Here is a 20,257-nt window from a genome sequence, read left to right as displayed (position 1 = left end):
ATTAAATTTTTTTAATTTAATATTTCCCCTTAAAATATACATTTGTGTTTTGAATCATTATTGTAAGTTATTTTGTTATATTAGCTCCAGATGTGGCTTCAGTACTGACTAAGCACTGTATAGACCTTAACAGTGCAGTATTGTGTTTATAAGGAAAAAAAGTAGTTTTTTTATCCAGCAAGACATTTTAAAAGAACTTATTTTAGAGTAGTAATCACAATACCGTGAAAACATGATATTTTTATCCAAGATTATCATACTGTCAGAATCTTATATATACACAAACACACACAGACACACACACAATCTGAACAGCTCTTTAGCAAAGTGGTGGCTTGCAGTCAGCAGTTAGTGAAGCGCTGCAGATCGACAGCTCGCTCTGTCTCTCCTCCCTCCCTCTCTCTCTCTCTCTCTCTCTCTCACTCGCTCCTCTTCTCACTCACAGGCACACCATCACAGCTCAGCAGTCGTTCTGTCAGGATCACGCTCTCTTCTGCTCTCCCGCTCTTTCTCTGATTAATTCCAGTCACTCGTATGCGCATCGAGCAGCTCGCAGCGACCCGGCTCAGAGTCTGCTCGCACGCCCCCTTGCTCTCCCCTGCCCTGGGGAGTTAGCCAGCGGATTAGTGCACGCTTTTTTGATTTTGCCCCAGCAGCAGGAGAAGGACGGGTTGAAGCGTGAGGATGGCCCAGCAAGCGGCCGTGGGCCACCAGGACACGCTGGCAGTGCCGCCCATGCCCAAGCATGTAGGGCTGAACGAGGACTTGGTGAAGATCCTAAGGGAGAACCTCCTGCAGCAGGAGCGCCCCCGAGGGCACCGCCGCTCACCCTCCTCCATTTCCCCCCGGCTGTCTCCACGAAACTCCCCGCGCCTCCTCCGACGGATGCTTCTCAACAACAACATCCACAAGCAGAGGCGCTTCACCGTGGCTCACACATGGTAGGACGCTGCCTGCCGCTTGCTTGTTTTCTTGGCTCGTTGGGAGTGTTTGTCCATATGTTCATTGATATGCGTGAGAAGTTTGGTTCTGTTTGTTGTGTCTTTCGGAGTCGTTTCCATCCGCTTCATACTTGTCACCTGCTGGCTTCTGCGTCACTTTGAGTGCCGTTTTCAGCCCGCCGGCATGCTTTTTTTTTAAACAAATATTAATGTGCGTGTTCTCCTTTGATATTGCCGGTCTTTCTGTAACACCTGGCAGATGCTCTCGCAATGCTGTTGAATAAATCATACCTGCGTAAACGCTCTTTCAAGCTCTCCCCCCCACCCCCCTAAAGGCGGGCGATGAGGGAAGAATTGGATATTGCACTTCATCCTCCAGTATCTCCCTATTTTCCTGCCAGCAGAAATGATGTAACTAATTGTTTCTTTTGTTGCTGAATGTGTCCGATTATTGAGCTTCAGGAAGGATTTTTTTTTTTTTTTTGCGTTGCGTTCTGCAGTGTTTCACTATCTTAATTTCACACTTGCTTTCCTGCCACCCTCTTGGCATCCGGATTACTGTCACAAGCCACTGCTGAAATGCTTTTAACAATTTCATTGGTGTTCTCTAGCTTTTTCTCCCCCCGTTTCTGATTTAAAACAGTAGAGATGTGCCAGACGAGTGGTATTCTCATGAAGTCTTTAATACTTTCATGGTATTTACTTAGAACGCTGTATACGTTTTGAACTTATCCATTTCTTTTGTAGAGCGAACTAGGTAAATGTGAGATGAAAATTCACATTAAAAGTCTTTCTGCAGCTGTAACCCCCCCCATAAAAAAGATCAATTAGAAATGAATAATAATTTCAAATTACGTAAGCATTATTGCAGTCATTTTTTTTTGTTGTTGTTGTTAATAATAATGACATTAATGCTATTATTGGTGTTACTATTATTTTTGTCATTGTTGTTAGGGTTAGAAATACTGCAACCTTTATTTTTTTCAAGTGAGGAGGTCTGAGATTAAGGCCCAATCCCAATTCTATTTTTGTACCCCTACCCATTCACACTCTGTTTCAAGGGCCAACGGGAAGGGAAAGGGCTTCAAAATTTACCCCTAGGAAATGGGATAGCACTACAACACCTGCACACGTCATCATATTCAATTCAATTCAATTCAATTTAATTCACCTTTATTTGTATAGCGCTTTTACAATGTAGATTGTGTCAAAGCAGCTTCACATTAAAGGTCATAGAAAATTGGATCAGTGCAGTTCAGTTTGTAGTGTTTAAGTTCAGTTCAGTTTAGCTCAGTTCAGTGTGGTTTAATAATCACTACTGAGAGTCCAAACACTGAAGAGCAAATCCAACGATGCGCAGCTCTACAGATCCCAAACCATTCAAGCCAGTGGCGACAGCTGAGAGGGAAAATAAAACTTCACTAATTGGCGAAGTGAAGAAAAAAAACCTTGAGAGAAACCAGACTCAGTTGGGCACGACCATTTTAATTTATCCGCTGGCCAAACGTCTTGTGCAGATATGTCATCGTGATCTCTTGCTTTAAATGAGATCAGACGCTCACGACTGCTGTAGTGATTCTAGTTGCGTTATTTATCTTCAGGAAATCACTGACGGCATATATTATGTTGTCATAATGATAGAATGTGGCAATAAGATCTTAACTGTACTGTGCATTAACACCCTGGCCATATTCATCTATGTAAACACACAAAAACAACATTAACATTATAGCAGACATTGTAAAATGGCCATTCCCAGCCACTTTTCTGACAGGGTGTTTGGGTGTTTGAGTGTCATCGAGTGACAGTTGTTGTGGGACTGCTATGCAGGAGTTATGATTATGCATTATAGATAGCGAAATTTAGCGGTTTTTATTTGAGTTTTTTTATGTGACGGTAAAACAAGAATGCAGTTATGAATATATTGAAACATTTTGTTTTTGTAAAAAAAAATTGTAACATCTCTTTACTTCCATCTGCAGCCATGCTGTCACTGTAGCAGGAGTATTCTGGGAAATTTTCTTACCCCTTGGTTTTGAGTGTAGTCCTGAAAAAAACTTGTTTCGAGGGGTATCTAGCCCTTGTCCTTAGCCCTACGCCATCAAGCTAAAGAGAATTGGCACACCAATAAGGGGAAGGGATAAGGGGTAGAATTGGGATTCGGCCTAACTCATCTTAAAGTAACAAGTTGGCAGAAGCTTTTTTGGGGGGGGAACCTGCAATCTTTTTAACTTAATGAAGAAAAATTTTGGGTTAGGTTAAGTAAGCGTGTTAAATGTAGTTGTACAGACATTTTTCGCCAAACCAACCAAAATAAAAAGTAATTTTAACTTTTATCAAGTTTTATTTTTAACAGTGCATGTGTAATGCAGCATTATTAGTTGTTTTCATAGATCTGCCAACCAAAGTTGTTTTGAAAATGTTGTCTATTTATTTTTGAATAAGTGCCTTGGAAAAAGTGAATATTTTAATCACATTGCATTATTGCTGTGTAAATTTACTGTTGAAGTTGTGACATATCTCTTTTTCCATATTTTGAAACGGATTATCGAAAAATGCTGGCATTGGTTGTTGTATATGGATTTTGAGATGTGTGTGTGTGTGTGTGTGTGTTGCACTCAAAAATAAATGAACATGAGCTTAAGGGGGCAGGGTTTAAGCAGATTAAATGAGTGAAGTCTGGTATACGTCTGTCATTTTCACTGGAAGGTCAATTTTAATTAAGCATGACAGGGTCAAGGCATTATTTTTGAACTAATGAATAATGTAAATAACATGCGTTTAGTAAACAGGGTGAAGATTCATTTCATGCCAACTTTAGTGCAAGTAAAACCACACTTGTATGCAACCTTGCGGATTTTGCAATTGGCTGCATCGATCCCTATAGCCTAAAAAAGATTTTTTTCTGCAGAAAAATACTTCTTGAAAGCCTCTAAATTGATGCACTCATCCAAGGTCTATCAGATTGTTTGGTTAGAGACAGCTTTCCAGAGAAAATTATCATTCAAAACCAGAGGGGTATAATCAAGGTGTCAGCTTCGATGCTCATTAAAGCTGCTCTAGATGTAGATGGTGCTCGTTCATGTGCCCTCATAATTCAAGCATATGCCTTATATCTGCAGACCTAATTTGCAGTGATAGCATTAATACAGAGAATCTCATGTCAGAGGTACAGTACATGGTGATAATAAGAAATATGCCCTTGTCGTTTGCAATTAGGCATTGCTGTTGTACAGAGCTACCTCATTTTTGTCAATTGAAGAAGATGGCTTGGCATTATTGATGGATCTGGGTTTTTTTTTTTTTTGGTCTCAAGAGATCCCTTTGTAAATGTTACCCTTCTAAAAGAGGAAAAATCCCTGCTGTTTTTCTGATGCAATTAATTGGCCCACATTTGAGAGGTGCAGGAGCTGTTTTGTGTGAATGGTAAAATAGGAGATCACTTTGCTCAACAGCTGATGAATTCAGATGCCTTTTTCTAATGCCATTTTTTCACTCCTGCACAGAAAAATGATTCCATCAATCAAGTGAAATGGAGCCTGAGGTTTTGTAGTTTGCGCTTCGATCTCTAGGACAGCCTCAGATCTCTCCAGCTTTGTCATTTATATTTTCCAGCAGGTTTTCATGTCCACATTATAGCTTAATATATTAGATGTTAAACACCTTTTTAAGAAGACTGACAGAGCATCTATCTATCTATCTATCTATCTATCTATCTATCTATCTATCTATCTATCTATCTATCTATCTATCTATCTATCTATCTATCTATCTATCTATCTATCTATCTATCCATCCATCCATCCATCCATCCATCCATCCATCCATCCATCCATCCATCCATCCATCCATCCATCCATCCATCCATCCATCCATCTATCTATATATCTATCTGTCGTTCTATCTATCGTTCTATATATCATTCTATCTATCTATCTATCTATCTATCTATCTATCTATCTATCTATCTATCTATCTATCTATCTATCTATCTATCTATCTATCTATCTATCTATCTATCTATCTATCTATCTATCTATTTATAATTCTATCTATCATTCTTTATCTATCTATCTATCTATCTATCTATCTATCTATCTATCTATCTATCTATCTATCTATCTATCTATCTATCTATCTATCTATCTATATCTATCTATCTATCTATCTATCTATCTATCTATCTATCTATCTATCTATCTATCTATCTATCTATCTATCTATCTATCTATCTATCTATCTATCTATCCATCCATCCATCCATCCATCCATCCATCCATCCATCCATCCATCCATCCATCCATCCATCCATCCATCCATCCATCCATCCATCCATCCATCCATCCATCCGTCTATCCATCTGTCGTTCTATCTATCGTTCTATATATCATTCTTTATCTATCTATCTATCTATCTATCTATCTATCTATCTATCTATCTATCTATCTATCTATCTATCTATCTATCTATCTATCTATCTATCTATGGTTCTATCTATGATTCTATCTATCATTCTCTATCTATTTATCTATTTATCTATCTATCTATCTATCTATCTATCTATCTATCTATCTATCTATCTATCTATCTATCTATCTATCTATCTATCTATCTATCTATCTATCTATCTATCTATCTATCTATCTATCCATCCATCCATCCATCCATCCATCCATCCATCCATCCATCCATCCATCCATCCATCCATCCATCCATCCATCCATCCATCCATCCATCCGTCGTTCTATCCATCGTTCTATATATCATTCTTTATCTATTTATCTATCTATCTATCTATCTATCTATCTATCTATCTATCTATCTATCTATCTATCTATCTATCTATCTATCTATCTATCTATCTATCTATCTATCTATCTATCTATCTATCTATCTATCTATCTATCTATCTATCTATCTATCTATCTATCTATCTATCTATCTATCTATCTATCTAATGCACGCTGTCTTTCCGCAACAGTGAACAATGACAAGCTTTATTTACACCCTGTTTCTTTTGTTCTTTTGCTGTTTTATAAATGTCTGGCACCCAGTAAAATATGTTCTTAAATGACAACACATGCATACATTACAGAGTTCACAAGGCACCTCATGACAAGCCTGACCCACATGTGTCTCATTTGCAACAGCAGATGGTCAGATGACAGTATTAAATAATAACTCGCTGCTTATTACGTATGTTGTTAGTCCTAATAGACTTAGGTGTCAATTAGTGTCTCCTATGAGTCATCATGGCTGAGAAAATAGTGTCTCGAATGCTTTTTCTCCATTTCTCTAGGGCAATGTATAGCTCACAGTGGGCATTGAATCTTTCATTTAACGTCATTCGGACCGAATACAGTTTAGGTTGTTTGAGCCTGGATGCCCACTGAGATAAAAAGAAATGCTTTACAGTCAAACTACGTGTTTGAAAAGATGAGAGCGTGCAACGTTTGCAGAAGTCCTCAAATCAAGCTCCCTTGTTATATTTCCTCTTACTAACGCTGAAACAAAATAGAGTTTTTTTTTATTTTTACAAATGTACGATACAGATCATCAGCACCACTGCATGCATGCTGTGCGCTCGTTTTCTCGCTCTCCGGCATAGTCATACTCTCATACGCTCACACACAAACCCTCAGACAACAAACACACAGAAGTACACACAGTCACGATTCCATCACCTCCCTTTCTTTCCTGCTCACCAGCGCCGTGAGTTACCTTAGTATTAAGTTGGGGGGGAGAGATTTCCAGCGGCCTTGAACTAAAGAATGCAAGAAGTGATGTAACAGAAACTGCACCTTGAGCGGAAGACATGTAAAAATGCAAAAAGGAGAAATGTAAATGATATAAGGGCCACTATAGAAAAATGATCTGAAAGAATCTTTAATGCTCATTAAAGCTTTTTCGTGAATTGTTATTTAAACAGATGACTCAAACTGATATTCAGAAATGCATAAACATAATGGTTTATTGTTTTGGTTGTAATCAGAAAAATAAAAATAATGGATAAATTATCAATATTAAAAACAAAACTATCATTATCACATGATTATTTTTTTATTGTTTAGAATTGTTATTGTTTATTGTCATTATAAAGTATTAAATGTTGCTTGTATAGTTAAAGTTATTTAATGAAATTAGGCAGATATATTTTGTTGACATGTAAGTGATTTCAAGTGTATTATTATTGTATATTTAGTGCTTCCCACAGGTTTAAAACATACTTGCGGTGGTAGCCGGATTGAAACACATCTTTTCCCCACAGCACATGGTTAACTACATGCAGCAAAAAAGTGATTTTTAAAAAAATAATATTTGTATTTATTATACACTGTTTCTTTTCAATGGGTTGAAGTTTTTTTGTTGAAATGAAAAAAAATCCATTATTTGTTTTACTTTTATTCTATTTAGGAGCCATGTGCACCCTCAAATGCTGCTGACATTTAGTATAGTATTTCCAAAGTAGAATCAGAATCGGTTTTATCGGTTTTATTGCCAAGTGTGCTTACACACACAAGGAATTTGTTTTGGCTACAGAAGCTTCCAGTGTACATAGTAACAAGTGACAAAACAAAATAAATATGATAAAAGATGCCAAACATTAAACAGAGATGCAATCAGACATAAAGAGCTCTGGATGATGAATTGTATGTACAGATTTGTTATAAATATACAAGTTATAAGGTGCTGTGTACAAATACATAAGAGACAGTATTGCATTGTATATTGTTATAGGGTGCAGTGTACAAATGCGTATGGGACAGTATTCCATTTTATATTGTTTTAAGGTGCTGTGTACAAGTGCGTATGAGAAAGTGTTGCATAGTAGGGGAATATTTAACTTTTCATTAGGTAGATGGCCTGAGGAAAGAAACTAAGCATGTTAGATCTGTATAAAATATGTAATATATCAACATCATCAAATAAAAAAGAGAGAAATAAATGACATCTATGGAATAAAAATCTTTAAAAAGTATAATAATTAAAAAGTGTAGATTATTTAAATAAGGCGAAGGAGTTAATAAAGCATTTCTAACGGTGTGCAAACATTTTGCAGCCAGTTTTGATGTAATTTCATCCTCTCTAAGTAAATAGAAAAGTTTATCTGAGTCATTTAGATCAAATAATTAATCATATAATGTTTCTCTCGGGGGACGCAGTGGCACAGTAGGTAGTGCTGTTGCCTCACAGCAAGAAGGTCACTGGTTCCAGCCTCGGCTGGGTTCGTTGGCGTTTGTGTGTGGAGTTTGCATGTTCTCCCTGCGTTCGCGTGGGTTTCTTCCAGGTGCTCCGGTTTCCCCCATAGTCCAAAGACATGAGGAACAGGTGAATTGGGAAGGCTAAATTGTTCGTAGTGTATGGATGTTTCCTAGAGATGGGTTGCGGCTGGAAGAGCATCCGCTGCGTAAAACATGTGCTGGATAAGTTGTGATTCATTCCGCTGTGGCGACCCCGGATTTATAATGGGACTTAGCTGAAAAGAAAATGAATGAATGAATGTTTCTCTCTCTCTTGCAAAGCCAAGTGAAAGTAAATCAGGCTTAAAATAAAGATGACGACAGCTTATAAAGCGAAACCAAAAGCAGAATCCCAGACATTTGAGAAAATTTAGAAACCCTGGACGGACGCATTTTTAAGTCCCAAAAAGAACATGTGAGATTGTCTGTGAGAGTGTTGACAGTTCTCGCACACACAAGAAGTAGGAAACGTGTAGGCGAGAGGAGATTTACCACTAGTTAAACCATCATTAGGTGAATGTGTCTGTGCATTTGTTGTGACAGTATGCAAGATAATATTGATTTGAACTAGTGAGGCAATATCCAACAGCAACTACACCGATCCAACAGGTACCAAACGTTCATGCATTTACAGAATATTGTAGCTGCCTGAGAGCATATTAATATGGCCACTGAGTGAACTACCTTGTGTTAAATGGACTTTGAGTGAACCCAAATCAGGCTCTGTGTGTCTTTCCTGCACTCCCAGCATGGCTGAGAGGGAGCTGACCTTCTCCCAGCCTTATAACTCCCACTTTCCCCAGAGCGGATCTACAATCAGCACAGCAGCTCACCCATAAACCCCCTCACAGCTGAAGCTCCTGTACAGACACACAGTTTTTAATCTCCCTTTTCTCATTCTCATCTCATTAGAGCTCAAACTTTGCTGAAATCGCTGTTAGCTTTCAAGAGAGCCTATGTTGCTTCCATGTGGATCTGGGGTCGCCACAGTGGAATGAACCGCCAACTTATGCAGCATATGTTTTACGCAGTGGATGCCCTTCCAGCTGCAACCCACACACTGGGAAACATCCATACACTCTCATTTACGCACATACACTACGAACAATTTAGCCTACCCAATTCACCTGTACCGAATGTCTTTGGACTTGTGGGGGAAACCGGAGCACGCGAACACGGGGAGAACATGCAAACTCCACACAGAAAGCCAACTGACCCAGCTGAGGCTCGAATCAGCGACCTTCTTGCTGTGAGGCGATCGTGCCACCCACTGTGCCACCATGACACCCCTGATCAGAATATTGAGCTTTTAATTTTTACTTTCCTGCACCATTTGCACAAGCTTGTCGATGGTGCGCTCTGCTATTCTTGCAATGTTTGTCCAAACAGTGGCTGAAAATTTGGTGCTTCTTTCCTAATTGCTTTAGAACACAATAGCCATTTTTGAAGCACGGTCTGAAGAGAGGATACACAGCCGAGGAAGAAATTACTTAGGCCTAATCCCAGTTCTATTTTATTTATCCCTACACCTTCCCTTGGCCCTTGAAAGAGAGTGTGAAGGGAAAGGGCTTCAAATTTTACCCCTAAGAAATGGAACAGCACTACAACACCTGCACATGTCATTATATGTCATCCTGATCACTAACTTCATATGAGATTGACAATGGCGACTGCTGTAGTTATTCTAGTTGCGCTATATTGCGTGTTATTTTGGTGTTTATCTACAGGAAATCACTGAAGGCAACAATATCATGTTATCATAATGATATAATGTGGCAATAAGATTGTACTGTACAATAACTGTACTGTGTATTTACACCGTGGCCATATTCATCCATGTAAACAAACAAAAACAACATTAACATTATAGCAGACACTGTAAAAAGGCCATTCCCAGACTTTTCTGACAGGGTGTTCGAGTGTCAGATGTCAAAGTATGTTGTGGGATTTCTATACAAGCGTTATTATTATAGATTATAGCTAGTGAAATGTAGTTTTTTTTAATAAAGCATGACCGTAAATCATGAAAGCGGTTATGAATGTATTAAAACGTATGCTTGTTTGCTGTAAAAATTCGTAATAATGACAAAAAAAATAAAAAAAATTGCATCTCCTTACTTCCGTGTGCAGTTATGCTGCAGTTGTAGAATGAGTATTCATTGAAATTTTCGTACCCCTTGGTTTCGAGTGCGGTCCTGAAAAATCTCCTTTTCAAGGGCTATCTAGACCTTCCCCTTTGCCCTATTTCTCAAGATAAAGAGAATTGGGACACCCCTAACTCTTTACGTAAACGTGCAAAATGAGGGGTAGGGGTAAAGGGAAGGGCAAAGGGGTAGAATTGGGACTGGGCCTTAGTGATAGCAGTCATTAACATTAATAAATGACAGTTCACAGTTAAACACTATTTGTTCTTTTGTATTTATTTGTGTGATTGGTTAATTTTTGCTTATCTGTCTATTATGGACTGTGCACTTGTCTTCAGTAATGTTTTAACTTAAGTTAGGCTAGCAGTTTCTCTTCTAATACTGAATTTGGAATATAGAATTGTGAAATGATATTAGAAATATTAGACAAATTACAAAGCAACAAAAACAACAAATGTTTATATTTTACTATTAAAATAGCTAACAGTAAACATTAAGCTGAGGTTTTTATTTCTGGCAAATAAAGAAATCTATATATTGTAGTTTATTCGACAATCATGCCTTTGGTATTAAGAATTATATTATCAGTATTTTTCAGTATAAGTTGTTAAATCAAAGCTAGAAATTCCGATATCATGACAACACTAATGGAAGCACACATTTTATTGGAGGAAAAGTTTGAAAAGTGCTCTAGAGGCAGGAAAAAAATGTGTGGGTGGAAAGAGATGGACTTCAGCCGAGGTGCCCGAGTCAACCAGCAGCGCGCAGATAGCAGGCGTACATGCAACACTGAGGTATTACAAAAAAAGCAAGCATGGCTGCAGTGCTCTCCGCCAGCCACCCTGCAGTACAGCGAAGCGTGGGTGGCTTGAGCTGTACTCACAGGAGGCAATAACTTGATCAAAGTGATTGTTTTCTCTGGAGATGCAGCGTTGTGACTATCAGCCAGAGACAACAGAAGGTCATGTTGACGACAAGCTGCAGAATTTTGCACAGAGAGATGCTGTGAACCGATACTACATAAAACAGCCACTTCAGATTCGTCCTCGCAGGCATTTTGATTCAAGTACGAGTCATTGCACGCAGCTGCTTCATTGTTCTGCATGCACACTAAAGGCCGAAATACTTAAAGGGAACTGGTGCGATGACATTTTGAACAAAACCAGGCCGAATGGAACTTGTTTGGAGTTTGTTTTTGGAGTTTGAAACTGCTTGCCAAAGTTTACAAGTTTTCTCTGGCTTGTAAATTCCTTTGTTGGTCCTTAGTGATTACATGAAAAGGGGTTGTGGCTTTTGGCCTCTGCCTCTTCTGCCTTTACTGCTTCATTTCTACACAGGCTCATTTGGAAAATGCGCTCAGGGCTTAATTTTTGAGAACTGAGAAATATGTACTCGTGGCTGCAGTTTGTCTGCCGATCAGGTCTTTTTGCCCTCGAGTCTGATGCTGCGTTCACACCAGACGCGGAAGAAGCATCAAGCGCGAGTGATTTACATGTTAAGTCAATGCAAAGGTGCGAATAGACATTCTGCGGTGCGATACGCGCGAATGAGGCGGCGCGAATGACGCAGCGCGAGTTAATCGTTTGATCACGTTAACCAATTAGGAGCTTTCTCTTTCTCTGCCTGTTGTTGGTGTTCTCGGGGGGAAATCCTCCCGACACCGACAACAGTAGATCAAATTGGGCTCGGCTCAGTCGGAAGCACCGCTGAAAGCTTTCATCATCCAGCTTAAGTTTCTGGAGGAGTTTATGAACTCACAGAGCTGGGTGCACCTCTGAAAGGATCTAGATGACTCAGACACAGCTCCAAACGTATCAACGCTGTTTTTCAGCCTTTATAAAGCACATAAACACAGTTATTCTCTCAATAAAATCCAGGTTAGCCGTTTAACAATGAAGCTACAGTCACCACGCAGACAGAAGCCCTGCCCATGACGCGAATCCGCATCTATTGTGAAGCGGATTTTTCGCGTGAATGAAGCGGATTTGACGTGTGAATGAAGCGATTAACTCAAAATGTTCATGGCATGCATCTATTTTTTTATTTAGCCGCGTGTTCCGCATCTGGTGTGAACACAGCAAAAGTCTGAGTCATCATTTTGAGCATCTACCGATACCGAAACCCGATCCGATACTTCTATATTACATAACTAAAGAATAAAGAAGAGCGAAGAAACAGATCCAGGATGTTCCTTATTTTTTATTTAATTCACCTTATTTTAACATTCAACAACTCTGTTAACAAACAGAGCACTTCTGTGAGGTAGCTTGAACAATCAACCAATAAATAACCTTAATTCTTCACTTTTGGACTTTAGTGCAACAGTATAAAAAAAATCTAATGTAAAAACAATATAAATAAAAATAGCGTCTAAACTTAAAAAACTCTGCCGGCAATCCTTAGTTTACATATCTCACAGTTTGCTATATCAATATTGTCATCATCAACTTTATAATACCTCCAGACCGCAGACATACTTGCGCTTTCCGTTTCAAGCTGCTACCATGTTCTACTTTGCCAGTATTCCAATATGCCAACCAATATCATCTCTTATATTTATATATATCTTCGAGTCCTGATCGGGAGGTAATGTCCAAAATAAATGGAGTCTGAAACCGCGTGATTGACGCCGATATCCGATCATGTGATCGGATCTGGACATCCCTAAATTGAACACTATGAGGCTCTACCACTGACTGCTTACTTTCGTATGGACTGCTTTTCCGGCATGACTACTTTGCTCTGTAGCTCACTATGAACAACGTCAGACTTGTTAGGTGGAGCGGACCAGGGTTCGAGTCCAACAAAAGACGTTAAAGTGGGCAGAAATATACACAACAGTGGATTTGCAAAAATGGCAAATATGGAACAATATGCACCAGTAACGTACTTGAGATTGTCAAAAATTTACTGGGTTGGCTAATTTCCTTTTCAGTCTGTGGAGGTCAGACATACATTAGTAAAAACCTAAACACTTAAGAGCTGCTTCATTGTTGAATCTGAAGTGTTGATGAAAGCAACACTGACTAGAACTGTGGTCTTTTTTTAAATCTCATTGATTCTGATACTTTCTAAATACATCAATGTCTTGAATTGTATAACATATGGTTCTCCATCCAATTCTTTGCAAATGCCAAATTAAATCTAAAATAATCATTAATATAATTGGGAAATGTTTGAGCAAGAAATTACAAGAGTGTTCAAAGTGAGCTGTGTTTACATTAATCTTGTGAAATAAATGCCAAATTACTTGACTCATATATGATTTCATATAGGTTTTTGACAGAGAGGAGTGTGATTAAATGTTCAAATGAGCCGAAAATATAAAAAATCACTAATTCAGTCAAAGAATTATATTTTCATATCCTTGCAATTAATTCAGCCGGCATCAAAATACATCTCCACTGTATATTTAACATATTTACAATATTTTCATTGTTCAGATTGTCTATACATGAAATTTTATACAGTAGCTGCTTTGTGTTTTAGGAAAGGGATCTTCATATTTGTGGATCACTGATATCAGAATAGAAACCACGAAAGATGTTTCTCTAAATTCAGCCCTTTAAAGCACAGCTGCAAAGCACAGTCATTGCATCAAATCTACAGGCTTCAGCAATGAATTTCAAGACAATTAGTGACAGATTTCAAATCACCTGCTGTGAGCGATGCACACGCTGTTATGAATAATCCATAAAGCTTATTTGCTGAGGAATATAATTATTACCAACAAAAGTAGTTTTGTGCAGTAAATACTTTTAGCTTGTAGGATAATTTATGTGGTATTTGTCGAAAAATCTGTCATTTACGACCAGCCTCTTATTTTTTATGTTGATAAAAATTGATAGAGATTTTTTTTGTCTTTCATTATGACTGCTGCATTTTATATTAGATGGTAAAGTCACAAATTAAATAAAAAAATCTATTCATAAAAGTTGTTCAATCAGTATTGTGCACATAGATGGATAGATAGATAGACAGACAGACAGACAGACAGACAGATAGATAGATAGATAGATAGATAGATAGATAGATAGATAGATATATAGATAGATAGATAGATAGATAGATAGATAGATAGATAGATAGATAGATAGATAGATAGATAGATAGATAGATAGATAGATAGATAGATAGATAGATAGATAGATAGATGCATTGTCGAGTGTCACATCTGATGTAAATTCATCGACTGGCACGTGTTTCTTTGATTTGCAGATGTGATCGTGCGCACTAATCACTTCACACATCTGCAGTGCGCAATGTGTTTATTAGCAGTAATTATGCAAATGACTTTTCCTTCATTTTCTCGGTCTCCTCCACCCATGTGTAATTTGCCCAGTAATGAGCAGCAAGTCGGATCTGAGTGGAGGAAACACTAAATTAAATCTCCTCTAAATTAATAATCAATTGAATTAACTCACAGACCAATCATTTAATCCCAAATACAATTAAAGCCGTTTTCAAACAAACAGAAGCGGAGGAGCTGCAGTCTGTTTTTATGGCCATAACAGCGTTCAGTTCTGTCTTTAATCTGGATGTGGATTATTAAATCTGACGGTCTGTATGAAGGAGCTGTGAGTTTGGTGTTGGCACATGATTTGGGTACGGAAAGCCGCCTGAAAAGAGAAAATAATGACTCAGTGTGGGCAGGGAAGAGGAAGGGCATTGGCAAGCCAGATGCTCGCTATTCGTTCAAAGCGTTTTAGTGATCTGATTAAGCGCTGGTCTAATGAGCCACCGTGTCCCTTCACTGTTTCGGCCCTTTGTTCTTTTCATTTCAGAAATGAAAAGCAAGGCTTTGATTGAAACCAATCTAACCTTTGTTCTTCACACTGCTAGAGATGCTCCTTATTTATCCCTGTGCACCGAGCAGAACTAAGCAGGGCCGCCAAAATGAAGGTACGATTTTGTTTGAAATGGAAATGATGCATAAAATGATTGTGGGTTTTCTGGTCATCATTCCTGAGTGATATCTTGATATCTTGCACCTTGCTGTGTTTGGTTGTTAACCTGGGGCTGTTCAATCGTGACATTGATTTGCAGGCCAATATGGAAGAGTAATTTGTTATGGTTTCCCTAAAGGATAGTAATTATTGAATTATTAGTAACATAAGGTCTATGGATAACATTACTTGAAGAGACAGCGCAGTCATACCTCAAACTGTGATGTTTTTAGTATTTAATATATATTTTTTTACCTTTATTATTATATTATTTTATTATTTTTGTTATAGTATTATTATTATTATTATTTTGTAATATAAAAATATTGTTTTGTATAGAATGTTTTTAGAGCGACGCAGTGGCGCAGTAGGTAGTGCTGTCGCCTCACAGCAAGAAAGTCACTGGTTTGAGCCTCAGCTGGGTCAGTTCACATTTCTGTGTGGAGTTTGTATGTTCTCCCTGCGTTCGTGTGAGTTTCCTCCGGGTGCTCCGGTTTCCCCCATAGTCCAAAGACATGCGCTTTAGGTGAATTGGGTAAGCTAAATTGTCCGTAGTGTATGTGTGTGAATGAGAGTGTATGGGTGTTTCCCAGTGATTGGTTGCAGCTGGAAGGGCATCTGCTGTGTAAAATATAGGCTGGATAAGATGTTGGTTCATTCCGCTGTGGCGACCCCAGATTAATAAAGGGACTAAGCCAAAAAAAAATGAATGAATGAATGAAATGTTTTTATGGTAATTATTTGTGTGTATTTAATATAATAAAGTCAATTTAATATTAAACAGTTTTACATTAGTCAAGCCCAAAATTGTTCATAGCCCTGACCAAAGATACTTTTATTCAACCAGCAAGGTTTATTTGACTGGAAATGACAGAGGCTTCTCCCAAAAGATAATAAGGCTATGTACAATAGGCATCATTGTGGAAAAAGTAAATTTTGCCTGGGGTATGAATCATTTCAGGTTTGACTGTATATACAACATAAGCTCATTGGAAATAGGCTATTTTTATCCTACATTTTTTGTGATTTTTTTTTTTTTTTTGGTTGTTTCAACATGTTTGACTGCAATTTTTTATGTAAAATAAACGTTATAGCATGATGCTAACTACTTTTGTTTCTTTCCACACTAATGATATTTATAGGGACTTGTTATTAACGAGTAAAGGATTATTCTCATGCAGTTCTTTGCACAACACCAAATGTAATGTAATCAAATATGTTTGCCTCATCTATCTATCTCCAAATGGACGACTTTTTTGTGGCATGGTCAGTGTTAGCGTGGTGAGTCCAGTGAAGCACGGATCCACAAAACAGATGAAAGTAAAGTAAAATCAAGGTAAAACTATGTGGTCGCAGTGCACTTTTTCTTGCGTTTGCTTTTAAAAACACTGTTGATTGGGTTTAAAGTAGCAATTAGAGGTCAGTGATTCGGTGGTCAAGAAGATCTGACAAGCCACGCCTTCTTGTGGACGTGTACAATAAGGACTTATATCTGAAATGTACAACAGAATATACCTTAAGTTACATATTTAAGATTCGCTAAATTTTATAAAGCGCCCTCTAGTGGATTTATCACCTGAAATATTTAAAGAAATGTGACTCAACTTCAGACAACAACAGGCAAACCAACATCAGTACTCAGCCTATATGTACTTTAAAAGATGTTAAATACCTTTAAAATGTATTATTACATCTGAACCTTTACCATTTCATTGGGAGTGCAGTGAATAGTATCAAACAGTGTTTAAATGTTTCTGTTGTGTCGCATCATGTTTGGTGCAGACAGCCAAATTGCTTGTCATCGGAAACTTTTTGCATCACATGTAATTAGGACACTGTGTGAAGCACATATTTCCCACGTGCCTGGACTGTATATAATGTGATGTGTATTCTGATGTAAATGTTTAGCAGTTTAATTTAGCAATCATATTAATAAAGTATGTAATATTTTTGTTGTTTCTGTTTTAGTTAACTATTTTAACCCTGCTTTGCACCCATAAAACTCTGCAGTGTTTATAATGTACAGTAGTTTTTGAAAAGAGTAAGAGACTAGAATTTGCTACAGTATATTCAAGAGCATAAAATCCTGGTTGTTGTGCTCACTGAAAGTGGGCAGTGGTGTTGGTGCTATTTTCGTACTTTCATACTAGTGCATGTATTCAAGATTTAAAAGGAGTGAATAAAGAAATAAATAAAACAAACATGCCCACACAGTCCTCCTCCATCCACCTCACCATCCAACTCTAAAACGCGGCTGTGTCAGAATCTAATGGGACAAACAGTGTTCTTCAAAAAAGTCAGAACCTGCCACAGTGTCCTCAGTGGCTTGCTCTTTACAGATTTTGTAGAGAATGGGCCATTTGAAAATATATTCTCATGTTTCTTATTGTTATTTTTTCATGCTACTGTTTAATTTCTTTTTGTAATTTACTTAAGTCATCTGAGGCATCAAAAACAATGCAAATGCCTTCAAGGCACTTGCTTTTTACATATTGTTTAGAGAGAGTTGTGTTTTTTTATTCATTATTATTATTTATTAAATGAAATTAAACCTTGGGCTAACTTTGGCTGCTTTTTATTTTACTGTTTAGTTTAATTTATTTATGCAATTTACTTTACAGGCTCGATTTTACTAACACATCAAAAACACTCTTCTAAAAAGCCTTAAGGGAGCCTTGAAAATGCTAATTCACTTAAAGCTTTTAGCACTACAAAGTGAACAGCTGCAGATGCAAGCCTGAGAAACAAATAAAAGCCAAAGCTTTTTTTCTGCAGTAAAGATTTCACCATTGTTTGCTTTGTCAGATTCAGTACTTGAATTCTCCAGCACATGTGCTGTGGTGGTTTTCATTCGATAAGAAAAGATGTGCATAAACTACTATGGAAACACTTTTACCGAACAAATTCCAGTATTCACAAAAAAAAGTCATGTGATTTTGTTATAAGAGATCATGTGATGATAAAAATGTGTGTAAATGGACAAACCAGCAGGCTGAGCACATTGTAAAACATCTGAAATGTTGTTTTGGTCATTCTAAAATGCCTTAACCGTTTCAGTGTTAGTGTTATTATATTATTAGTGACCTCCAGAATCAAGAGCATCTGTGCTCCGCTTCTTATGCCTTCAAACGCCACCAAGCGTTCATTGCGTGTCAGGATTGCCTTCTGAGGTGCAAGTAATTTATTAAATTAAGAAAAGATTCACGCAGCTTCTCCTACCGCAGCAAATTCCGTTTTTACTGTTGATATTTGGTGCCAGTTAATCAGGAAGGGACGATTTTGTTCGCTTTGACTCGTTGGATGGAAACGCTGCTTTATTCGCACAAATTTTATACGATAATCCAGTTTTGTGCATAAAGTTAATTAGCATTTTTGGATGGAAACAGCTATTGCTAGATGTGTGATTTTTAAGAATTATTCAGGGGCATATTTTTGATGGCCGGTTGTCGCCACCTATTGGTTAAATAATGCAATTGCTGCCTACAACTTTCATTTTTAAGTGTCTTTAAATGCACATTGATGGTGATTTTAATCTTTACCATAAACATCAGTGGTTTATTCTAAACCATAAACTGTTATCCCAGTATTTATGTTATTTGACTGTTTGCAACTTCATAACTAACTCAAAAGACTAAAGACTGAATATCTTATGATTAATAAACATATGCAAATCACCATCATTTATAATTTATGTTGCGTGGGTGTTGAGATCCTGATCATTTAATGACTAATCGTGCAGCTTTACACTGAATTCATTAATGCAGGCTAAACAAGCAGTGACAGAAAACACCTTTAAACTAAGAAACCCACTACATCCCGAATAACCTACCACAACTTCTTCCACCATCATTATATTTTACAGGAAATACTAAATGGTTTTTACATGCGATTTGAATGACGCGAGAATTGATCTCTCTGTAATCGTTACAAATTTAGGATTTATCCACCAGTAAAAAATGCTTTAATTCACAGGTCACGTGTGTTCCGAACCATGGGTTGTAATCTGTACGAATCTCGGATCAACTGTGATCCATTACACCCCTAGTTATTTTCTATGAAAATACATGTAAAGAGAAGAAAATCTTTATTTAATGTATAAAATGTTTAAAGAAGTGGTAAAAATGTCTTTCACGCCTACTGTAACACAAATATCATGGTCACAGTTTATTTTGATGGTCAGTCACTTTATTTTGACTAGTATCAGTGCTATATTTGCATATCAGTCCATGATCAGTCCATACTTTGTTGTTCTTCTTTTGCTCTAAAATTTCAGAATTCAATTTACATCATGTTTTATTTTACATAATGTCTACTGTAGACCCCCATCCACATTCTGTTGTGAATTTGCATATTTTCTTGACATTTTGAAATATATTTTTTGTATACAATATATATATATTGTTGAGCCTCACTCACAGAATACAGGGTGTCCGCAGGGTCTTAAAAAGTATTAAAAGTTGATAAATCAATTTAGAGAAATTTAAGGCCCTTAAAACGTCTTAAATGCTAAAGTATTCAATTTTGCAACATTTTTAATTATAGAGTTGTGTAATTACAGTTGTATGCTAAAATTTTGGGATGCTGTGTAGTTTAAGAAATCCATAAAATCCTGCTATATTTGCTGTCACACTGCTTTGTTTTCTGCAGTAACTATAGCAGCACCATTATTTTTACTGTTCTATTTGCGAAACTTTCTGGATTAACATTTTTATAAAGTATATAAATAATGTTTTAGTTTAGGATTAGTTTCTTACAATCAGAATTTAGTAAATATATATTTAAAATGTCACCAATGTTACCTGTTCAGACCTTAAGTGGCGATGAGGACTTAAAATGTATGGAAAGAGTTTTTAAAAAGGTCTTAAAAGGTATTGAGTTTTACTCTATGATTCCTGTATATACCCTGGAATATATTTATTATTACATTTTATTTTTTTTAGCTACAAAAGTTTTGTGTTTTTTAGCACATGGGGAAGGTTATCCTT

The 20,257-nt window shown here is 37.2% G+C and overlaps 1 protein-coding gene across 1 annotated transcript in view; it reads left to right on the top strand.

The window, feature by feature from the left end:
* The first annotated feature begins 667 nt into the window (after nucleotides 1-667).
* Nucleotides 668-20,257, top strand: part of pde4d (phosphodiesterase 4D, cAMP-specific) — a 153,094-nt gene continuing 133,504 nt past the window's right edge. The window contains exon 1 of the mRNA XM_056463861.1: nucleotides 668-941. Within this exon, the coding sequence (XP_056319836.1) occupies nucleotides 685-941 (257 nt within the window). The 5' untranslated portion in view covers nucleotides 668-684. The remainder of the gene's footprint in view (nucleotides 942-20,257) is intronic.

The sequence above is a fragment of the Danio aesculapii genome, chromosome 8, assembly GCF_903798145.1.
Source record: "Danio aesculapii chromosome 8, fDanAes4.1, whole genome shotgun sequence".
NCBI classification, from domain to species: Eukaryota; Metazoa; Chordata; class Actinopteri; order Cypriniformes; family Danionidae; genus Danio; species Danio aesculapii.
The sequence above is the reverse complement of the archived record's forward strand: the minus strand, read 5'-3'. Positions and strand labels throughout refer to the sequence as shown.